Raw genomic sequence first — 11463 nt, 5'->3', positions numbered from 1 at the left:
GTAAAATTTTTTTTTATAGAAAAATTTTATAAAAAGTTTTTTTTTTTTTTTTGTAAAAGTCGTCAATATTTTATTGTCAAAATTTTGTCAAAAAAAATTATTGTCAAAATTTTGATTCTATAGAAAATTTTGTCAAAATTTTGTTTCTATAGAAAATTTTGTCAAAATTTTATTTCCATAGAAAATGTTGGCCAAATTGTAATTCCATTGAAAATGTTGACCAAATTGTATTACAATAAAAATTTTTGGTAAAATTATAAAAACGTTTTTTTTTTGTAGAAGAAAATTTTGTCAAAATTTTATTTCTATAGAAAATTTTGTCGAAATTCTATATCTATAGAAAATTTTGTCAAAATTTTATATCTATAGAAAATTTTGCAAAATTTGATTTCTGTGAAAAATTTTATTGTCTATAAAAAATTTTGTCAAAATTTTATTTCTATAGAAAATTTTGTCAAAATTTTATTTCGGTAGAAAATGTTGTCAAAATTTTATTTCTATAAAAAATTTTGTCAACATTTTATTTCTATAGAAAATTTTGCCAAATTTTATTGTCAAAATTTTATTTCCATAGCAAATGTTGGCGAAATTGTATTTTCTTTGAAAGTGTTGGCCAAATTGTATTTCAATAGAAAATTTTGGTAATTTTTTTTTATAGAAAAATTTTATAAAAAGTTTTTTTTTTTTTTGTAAAAGTCGTCAAAATTTTATTTCTATAGAAAATTTTGTCAAAATTTTATTTCTGTAGACAATTTTGTCAAAATTTTATTTCGATAGAAAATTTTGTCAAAATTTTGTTTCTATATAAAATTTTGTCAAAATTTTATTTCCATAGAAAATGTTGGCCAAATTGTAATTCCATTGAAAATGTTGGCCAAATTGTATTTCAATAAAAATTTTTGGTAAAATTATAAAAACGTTTTTTTTTTGTAGAAGAAAATTTTGTCGAAATTTTTGTCAAAATTTTATATCTATAGAAAATTTTGCAAAATTTGATTTCTGTGAAAAATTTTATTGTCTATAAAAAAATTTGTCAAAATTTTATTTCTATAGAAAATTTTGTCAAAATTTTATTTCGGTAGAAAATGTTGTCAAAATTTTATTTCTATAAAAAATTTTGTCAACATTTTATTTCTATAGAAAATTTTGCCAAATTTTATTAGTATAGAAAAATGTCAAGTATTAGATCTATAGAAAATTTCGTCAAAATTTTATTTCTATAGGAAATTTTGTCCAAATTTTATTTCTGTGAAAATTTTTATTGTCTATAAAAAATTTTGTCAAAATTTTATTTCTATAGAAAATTTTGTCAAAATTTTATTTCGTTAGGAGATTTTGTCAAAACTTTTTTTTTTTATAGAACATTTTGTCAAAATTTTATTTCAGTATACAATTTTGTTAAGATTTTATTTCTATAGAAAATTTTGTCAAAATTTTATTTCGGTAGAAAATGTTGTCAAAATTTTATTTCTATAAAAAATTTTGTCAACATTTTATTTCTATAGAAAATTTTGCCAAATTTTATTAGTATAGAAAAATGTCAAGTATTAGTTCTATAGAAAATTTTGTCGAAATTTTATTTCTATAGGAAATTTTGTCAAAATTTTATTTCGGTAGAAAATTTTGTCAAAATATTATTTCTATAGAAAATTTTGTCAACATTTTATTTCTATAAAAAATTTTGCCAAATTTTATTAGTATAGAAAAATATCAAGTATTAGATCTATAGAAAATTTCGTCAAAATTTTATTTCTATAGGAAATTTTGTCCAAATTTTATTTCTGTGAAAATTTTTATTGTCTATAAAAAATTTTGTCAAAATTTTATTTCTATAGAAAATTTTGTCAAAATTTTATTTCGATAGAAGATTTTGTCAAAATTTTATTTCTATAGAACATTTGGTCAAAATTTTATTTCAGTATACAATTTTGTTAAGATTTTATTTCTATAGATAATTTTGTCAAAATTTTATTTCGGTAGAAAATGTTGTCAAAATTTTATTTCTATAAAAAATTTTGTCAACATTTTATTTCTATAGAAAATTTTGCCAAATTTTATTAGTATAGAAAAATGTCAAGTATTAGTTCTATAGAAAATTTTGTCGAAATTTTATTTCTATAGGAAATTTTGTCAAAATTTTATTTCGGTAGAAAATTTTGTCAAAATATTATTTCTATAGAAAATTTTGTCAACATTTTATGTCTTTAGAAAATTTTGTCAAAATTTTATGTCTATAGAAAATTTTGTCAAAATTTTATGTCTATAGAAAATTTTGTCAAATTTTTATAAGTATAGAAAAAATGTCAAGTATTAGTTCTATAGAAAATTGTGTCAAAATTTTATTTCTATAGGAAATTTTTTCAAACTTTTAATTCTATAGAAAATTTTGTCAAAAATTTATTTCTATAGAAAATTTTGTCAAAATTTTATTTCGATGGGAAATATTGTAAAAATTTCACTTAGATAGAAAATTTTGTGAAATTTTTTTCTATAGAAAATTTTGTCAAAACGCTATTTTTATAAAAAATTTTGTCAAATATTATTTCTATAGAAAATTTTGTGAACATTTTTATGGAAATTTTGACAAAATTTAATTTTATGAATAATTTTGTCAAAATTTTATTTCTATAAAAAATTTTGTCAAAATTTTATTTCTATAGAATATATATTATTTCTATAGAAAAATTTGTCCAAATTTTATTTCTGTATACAATGTTGTCCAAATTTTATTTCTTTATTGAAAGTCGAACGGTTCACATTGATGCTATATAATTATGGATTGATATGGAGGTACTTTTCGCATGGTTGTTAGATGACCTATACTAACCTCACCTGCCAGATGTTAGTTGGATTGGCACGAAATTTAATCCTCCAAGAGACTTCGGTCAAAGTCAAATTTGGGCATTAATTTATATAGAGGTTTTACCAAAAAGTGATCTGATATGGCGCATTTGCAATATCATCCGACCTACATCAATAACAGTTACTTCAACCAAATATCAGGTCGATAGATTGTTGTGTTCGGAAGTTAACGTGATTTCAACAGATGAATGGACGGACATCGATAGATCGACTTAGAATTTCTCCACGACCTTAAAATGGATGACCTGTAATGTAACCAAATAAAGGACTAACATACTTTGTCTTAAAAAAAATGTCCGATAATATTCAGCATTTATTTTGACTCCACGATGGATAAATATGAGCGGGGAGCAACCATCGGTCTTTAGTTCGGCACACACTAATGCTATCCCAGGCGTTTCTGGTGGCCAACCAAAAGAGTAAATTTTCACTTCAACTCTTTGACAAGTAAACCCGATCAATTTGTTTGTTGGCCTTCAAACGGTCGACAATGCCACCGTACCCTGCACGTAGCACCGTATTGGTATAATCGACACTTTGGTATTTTTGGGTTCCAATCTTATTCTCCAAAATGCCCCTGGCCCAAAATTCTAAGATTTTGTTGACTATTGTTCCGTAGAAATGAAGGAACCTCTATTTTAAGCCATTCTTGTTTGAACCGTGCTGAGTGCGATGGTGGTGAGTCTGCGACCAAAATGTTCATCTGGGCTTCAATACTTTTTCTTTCCATTTCCCGATCTTTTCAAATTAGTATGATTCTCGCTACGACGAGAGGTTTTTAAAGGAAACTGTGGTGGATATTAAAAAAAAGGCTCGGCGGAACATACGGCTGTAAATACTTCTTTTTAACATAAAATTTAAATAAAAAATTAAAAAATAAAGAATTAAAATTTAAAAACTGAAGTTTAAAAATTAAAACTGAATATTGTATGTATTCGGCCAGGCCGAATCTTATGTACCCTCCACCATGGATTACATAGAAACTTCTACGAAAGACTGTAATCCACAATCGAATTACTTGGGTTGTGGTATCTTAAAACTTCTTAACATCGTTTTCTAAATTGTGAGTTAGTCGTGGTATATATTAGACAAAAAAGTTATGTATAGTTAAGTCTACAAATAATTACGAATCGATATGGACTTTTTGCACGGTACGTAGAGAGCCAGAATTGAAATATGGGGGTCGCTTATATGGGGGCTATATACAATTATGAACTTGATATGGACCAATCTTTGTGTGATTGGAAATCGATTTATCTGAGGGATATATATAACTATAGACCGATATGGACCTAGTTACGCATGATTGTTAACGACCATATACTGGCACAATGTATCAAATTTCAACTCACTCGGATGAAATTTGCTCCTCCAAGAGGCTCCAAAACCAAATTTCGGGATCGATTTATATGGGGCTATATATGATTATGGACTGATATGGACCACTTTTGGCATGGTTGTTAAATATCATATACGATCACCACGTACCAATTTTCAAGCAGATCGGATGAATTTTGCTTCTCCAAAAGGCACCGGAGGTCAAATCTTGGGATCGGTTTATATGGGAGCTATATATAATTATGGGCTGATAGGAACTAATTCCTGCATGGTTGTTGGATACCATATACTAACATCACGTACCAAATTTCAACCGAATGGGAAGAATTTTGCTCTTCCAAGGGGCTCTGGAGGTCAAATCTGGGGATCGGTTTATATGGGGCCTATATATAATTATGGACCGATATATATAATTATGAGGCCATATATTAACACCACGTAACAAATTTCAACTAAATCATCGGTTTATATGGGGGCTATATATAATAATGGACCGATGTGGACCAATTTTTGCATGGCTGTTAGATACCATATACTAACACCATGTACCAAATTTCAGCCGGATCGGATGAAATTTGCTTCTCTTAGAGGCCTCCCAAGCCAAATCGGGGGATCGGTTTATATGGGGGCTATATATAATTATGGACCGATGTGGACCAATTTTTGCATGGTCATTAGAGACCATATACTAACACCATGTACCAAATTTCAGCCGGATCGGATGAAATTTGCTTCTCTTAGAGCAATCGCAAGCCAAATTTGGGGGTCCGTTTATATGGGGGCTATACGTAAATGTGGACCGATATGGCCCATTTTCAATACCGTCCGACCTACATCAATAACAACTACTTGTGCTAAGTTTCAAGTCGATAGCTTGTTTCGTTCGGAAGTTAGCGTGATTTCAACAGACGGACGGACGGACGGACATGCTCAGATCGACTCAGAATTTCACCACGACCCAGAATATATATACTTTATGGGGTCTTAGAGCAATATTTCGATGTGTTACAAACGGAATGACAAAGTTAATATACCCCCCATCCTATGGTGGAGGGTATAATAAGAATCTAAAAGAAAAAGTAAAACTATAAAAATCGAAGGATTTAAGGACTGAAAATTATGCATTTTAGTTTAAAATTTATTTTTTTTAATATTAAATTATTTTAAATGTACTTTATGTAAATTTTAATTCAGGCACTTATTTATATTTTTTAATTATAGTTTTTAATTTATTATTTTAAATTATAGATTTTAATTTCAAGTTATTTAATAGAAATTATTTTTTTTTATTTATAGATAGTAACTTTATGTAATTTAATATTAATGAAATTATTTTATTTAATGTCCGTATTTGCATAGTTTTTTTAGATTTTGAAATAAAATTTTTAAATTTTTTAATAGTGTTTCACATCCAATAATTCTTCTTGAAATTAAAAATATATGTATTAAAATTTTATTGCGTATTGTTATTATTTTGTTTTTAATTTATTTTTTTAATTACTGATTTTAATATAAAATTTCATATAAAATAAATTAATGTATTACAAATTTATATGCCAGTTTTTTTGTTTTGTTTTGTTTTTTTGTTTTTTTTTTAATAAAATTATTAAATTTTCCTCTAGTGTTTCACAATCAATAGTTTCTCTTGAAATTATAAATATACAATATATTTATATTAAAATTCCATTATGTCAGCAGTTGTAGTCAATCACTGCGTGTCCACGCATATCCTTCAATAAATGAAATTTCTATGGTTTCTCCTAATAGGATTTACTCCAACCAGCTGGAATCCATGGAATTCAATAACTAACCCAGTTTTTCAAAGGCGAAAATTCTATTATAGTCAATTTAATTATCTTCCAATAGCAACGGACTTAATGCTGCATCATTGGTCACCAGCATTCGTAGCGATTTTCAATCTATAATATAATTTGAACAAAACAAAAAAAAAAAGAAATAAAATTTTTTATTCCTTTCAGGCAATTAAATGCAACTGTTCAACCATTATCGTGTTTTGATGAAAATTTATTAAAAATGCTACCGACTGATTTAATTATCTTTGGAAAATTGATAACAATGGACCAAGAGCAACCACTTGGCCAGCATCAACGGCACGAACAGCAACACCATCATCAGCAAGAACAGTCAATGAATTCAATAAACGGTCATCGTGGTTATGGCGAAACAGCAATGCCATCCGTGTCCTCAGCACACCATCAACATCAACAACAGCAACAACCACAACAGCCAAAGGATTTGCTAAAGATCAGCATAAATGGTTTGCATCGATGGTCACCACAATTCGAAAGCTATATATGGACTCATTTGGGTAAGTAGTATGACAAAGGGAAGAAGGCAAATCAGGAAGTAATTGGAAAACATAATAATCTCTTGTGAAATCAGACACCTGAATAGGGCTCACCAAAGGCCAAACTACACTGGACAAAAAACTTACCCGGTTCCAACAAGTTTTTTGTCTTTATTTAAAAATATTTTTGCCAAAACTTAATTCACTTTCATTTTTCTACTTGATACAACACCTACATTGAAAAAAATATTCATCCAATATGAAAGATTATGCAACGCAGATATTAGGGAAGCACAATTTTCACAGTATTAAGGAAAATTTTCTGTATAATAATTATATTTTAATTAAAAGAAAAATTTTAATCTCGACTCGAATTTTTTTTCATTAAATCTGGGACATGAGTCCTGGAAATTTGCGTCCTTCCATTAAATTTCTTTGTACTAAGGCAAATTTTTGTTATAACGAAAAACATTTTTGATTTCAAGAAATAGTCGTTAAATTAACAGATATATTGAATTTTAATATTTAAGATAAAAACCCTTCAAATATAGGCTAACGCTTATACTTTGACAATATTTTCTATAGCAAATTTTGCCAAAATTTTATTTCTATAGAAAATTTTGTCAAAATTTTATTTCAATGGAAAATTTTGTCAATCTTTTACTTGTATAGAAAATTTTGTCAAAATTTTATTTTTATAGAAAATTTTGTTCAAATTTATTTCTATAAAAATTTTGTCAACATTTTATTTCCAAAAAAAATTGCCAAAATTTTATTGCTAAGGAAAATTTTCTCAACATTTTATTTCCAAAAAAATTGTCAAAATTTTATTTCTAAGGAAAATTTTGTCAAAATTTAAAAAAAAAAGTTTGTCAACATTTTATTTCTATAAAAAGTTGTCAACATTTTATTTCAATCGAAAATTTTGTCAACATTTTATTTCTATAAAAAAATTTTGTCAAAATTTTATTTGTTGTTGTTTTTTTGATTTCAGCTTCAAACTATACATTGAAATCAAAAAACAATAACAATGATTAAAGAACGAATTTTATTTTTATAAAAAAAAATTTTTCAAAATTTTAGTTTTAAGGAAAAATTCTATTTTTATAGAAAATTTTGTCAACATTTTATTTCTATAAAAATTTTGTCAACATTTTATTTCCACAAAAATTGTCAAAATTTTATTTCTAAAGAAAATTTTGTCAACATTTTATTTGTATAAAAAGTTGTCAACATTTTATTTCTGTCGAAAATTTTGTCAAAATTTTATTTTTATCGAAAATTCTATTCAATGTTGTTTTCTATACCAAATCTTGTTTAATTTTTTCAATAGCAACTTTTTTTAAATTTTATTTCTATAGAAAATGTTGTCCTAATTTTATATTTATAGAAAATTTTCTAAAACTTTTATTTCTATAGAAAATTTTGTCAAAATTTTATTTCGATAGAAAATTTTGTCAAAATGTTATTTCTAAAAAAAATTTTGTCAAAATTGTTATTCTATAGAAAATTTTGTAAAAATTTTATTTCTATAGAAACTTTTGTTAAAATTTTATTTCTAAAGAAAATTTTGTCAAAATTTCATTTCAATGGAAAATGTTGTCAAAATTTTATTTCTATAGAAAATTTTGTCAAAATTTTATAACTAGAGAAATTTTTGCTAAAATTTTATTTCTATAAAAAGATGTCAACATTTTATTTCTATCGATAATTTTGTCAACATTTTATTTTTATCGAAAATTCTGTTAAATGTTGTTTTCTATACCAAATTTTGTTAAATTTTTTTCTTAGCAACTTTTTTAAATTTTATTTCTATAGAAAATGTTGTCCTAATTTTATGTTTATAGAAAAATTTCTAAAAATGTTATTTCTATAGAAAATTTTGTCAAAATTTTATTTCGATAGAAAATTTTGTCAAAATGTTATTTCTAAAAAAAATTTTGTCAAAATTGTTATTCTATAGAAAATTTTGTAAAAATTTTATTTCTATAGAAACTTTTGTTAAAATTTTATTTCTAAAGAAAATTTTGTCAAAATTTCATTTCAATGGAAAATGTTGTCAAAATTTTATTTCTATAGAAAATTTTGTCAAAATTTTATAACTAGAGAAATTTTTGCTAAAATTTTATTTCTATAAAAAGATGTCAAAATTTTATTTCTATCGATAATTTTGTCAACATTTTATTTTTATCGAAAATTCTGTTAAATGTTGTTTTCTATACCAAATTTTGTTAAATTTTTTTCTTAGCAACTTTTTTAAATTTTATTTCTATAGAAAATGTTGTCCTAATTTTATTTTTATAGCAAAATTTCTAAAAATGTTATTTCTATAGAAAATCGTGTAAAAATTTTATTTCTATAGAAAATTTTGTCAAAATTTTATTTCGATAAAAAATCTTGTCAAAATTTTATTTCTAAGAAAAATTTTGTCAAAATTGTATTTCTATAGAAAATTTTGTAAAAATTTTATTTGTATAGAAACTTTTGTTAAAATTTTATTTCTAACCCATTTTATTTCAATCGAAAATGTTGTCAAAATTTTATTTCTATAGAAAATTTTACCAAAATTTTATTTCTATAGAAAATTTTGTCGAATTTAATTTCTATAGAAAATTTAGTCAAAATTTTATTTCTAAAAAAGTGTTTGTCAAAGTTTTATTGCTAGAGGATTTTTTTGTTTAAATTTTATTATTATAGAAAATTTTGTCAAAATTTTATTTCGAAAGAAAATTTTGTCAGAATTTTATTTCAATCGAAAATGTTGTCAAAATTTTATTTCGATAGAAATTTTTTGTCAAAATTTTATTTCGATAGAAAATCTTGTCAAAATTTTATTTCTAAGAAAAATTTTGTCAAAATTGTATTTCTATAGAAAATTTTGTCAAAATATTATTTCAATCGAAAATGTTGTCAAAATTTTATTTCTATAGAAAATTTTGCCAAAATTTTATTTCTATAGAAAATTTTGTCGAAATGTTATTTCTATAGAAAATTTAGTCAAAATTTTATTTCTAGAGAAACGTTTATCAATGTTTTATTGCCAGAGGAATTTTTTGTTTAAATTTTATTACTATAGAAAACTTTGTCAAAATTTTATTTCTATAGAAAACTTTGTCAAAATTTTATTTCTATAGAAAATTTTGTCAAAATGTTATTTTTATCGAAAATTTTGTCAACATTTTATTTCTATAGAAAATCTTGTCAAAATTTTATTTCTATAGAAAATTTTGTCAAAATTTTATTTCTATAGAAAATTGTGTCAAATTAAAACCCTTTACAGACACAGATTTTATCCGTAGACTATTACAATTCAGCACCATCGCACTCAGCTCATGTCTACCAAAAATGGCTTAAAATTGAAGTTCCTCACTCCATTTCTACTGCAAAATGGCCACCAAAATCTTCGGATCTCAATCCCGGGGGCATTTTGGAGATTAAGATTGGCATTTAAAAATATCAAAGTTTTGATCTTCTCAAGGCGGCACCTTGCCGGAAAAATTAGTCAAAATACCACAGAGCCATTTTCATACTTTTTGTTTTAAGCCACACACACAAAGAAAATTTTATTAAAATTTAGCCCACGAAAATTTTCATTGATATAACGAAACATTTTCTTTAATACAATGAAAATATTCGTTGATAGTACGAAACGTTAAGTTGGTTAACAGAAAATTCGTTATAATAACGAAAAATTTCGTTGTATTAACGAATTTGTTTCATTGGCTGAGTTTTAACGACACATTTCGTTAATGTAACGAAACTTTTTCTACTAGTGCACATATCGCATATCCGGCGAAAGATATATATGGGAGCTACATCTAAATTTGAACCGATTTCTGCTAATATGGATCGATTCGGTCCCAAAATACTTACTTTTGACAAATTTGAAGTCGATTGCAGTCAGACGCTGATTAATCGGAATGTGTTCACAAACAGACTATCAGACATCCTCACGTCTTCTTCTGTCACACAGTGGTGCAGGGAATAAAACTAAAGTGTTAGGAAATCAAACACCTGGATATGGCGTCCCAGCAAAAAAAGCGTCGCCAAAAAATGAAAATGTTTTTAATGAACCCGGAAGTGGTGCAAAACTGACGCATAAGCGATAAATTTAACATGGGCTTGTCATAGGATGGATGTCCATAATTTCAACAGCCGTTGCACTGACTTTATATCATTTCTTAAGGTGTGCTCCGAATTCGGGGCTTTGGATGGATGTAAATTAAAAAATTTAGTGTTATTTTTCCGAATAAATATCTTTTATATTTTTTATGATTTTTATTGTTATCTTTTAATGTAATTTGGGAGCCATCGTGGTGCAATTGTATGGCCCACCTCGCATACACAAGGTCGTGGGTTCAATTCCTGCTTCGACCAATCACTAAAACGTGTTTCAGCGGTGGATTATCCCACCTCAGTAATGCTGGTGACATTTCTGAGAGTTTCAAAGCTTCTCTAAATGGTTTCACTGCAATGTGGAACGCCGTTTGGACTCGGCTAAAAAAGGAGGTCCCTTGTCATTGAGCTTAACTTGGAATCAGTGATAACAGAGAAGTTCACCACTGTGCTATCACAATGGACTGAATAGTCTAAGTGAGCCTGATACATCGGTCTGCCACCTAGCCTAATATCTGAAAATTAGATTCATAATTTTATATCGACAAAATTTAAATAATTAATACTATTTTATTAATTCTTAATCTATTTTAAACTTTTTAAACTAAAAAGTTAAAATTACCCATTAAAAATATGAATAAAGCGAGTTATAAAAATTGAAATAATAGAATTTCTGTGTGGTTAAAATCAGGATCACCTTTGGAAGTACATTTTTGGAAGTGCTTTTAAAGTTGTACCTTTTCCAATTTTTTTTTTTGCTGGGGTATTAAAGGCAACCTATAGAAATTTATTAAACCATTACATTTACTTTATTTACATTTAGAAGATAGTTGATTGCT

At 25.9% G+C, this 11463-nt stretch overlaps 1 protein-coding gene across 1 annotated transcript in view; it reads left to right on the top strand.

The window, feature by feature from the left end:
* The window catches only part of LOC142220484 (uncharacterized), a 94054-nt gene that overhangs the window by 51404 nt on the left and 31187 nt on the right, over positions 1 to 11463 (top strand). The window contains exon 3 of the mRNA XM_075289660.1: positions 6180 to 6529. Coding sequence (XP_075145775.1) covers positions 6180 to 6529 — 350 coding nt within the window. The remainder of the gene's footprint in view (positions 1 to 6179; positions 6530 to 11463) is intronic.

The sequence above is a fragment of the Haematobia irritans genome, chromosome 1 (assembly GCF_050003625.1).
Source record: "Haematobia irritans isolate KBUSLIRL chromosome 1, ASM5000362v1, whole genome shotgun sequence".
Classification (NCBI taxonomy): Eukaryota; Metazoa; Arthropoda; class Insecta; order Diptera; family Muscidae; genus Haematobia; species Haematobia irritans.
This window is presented reverse-complemented; position numbering and strand designations above follow the sequence as displayed.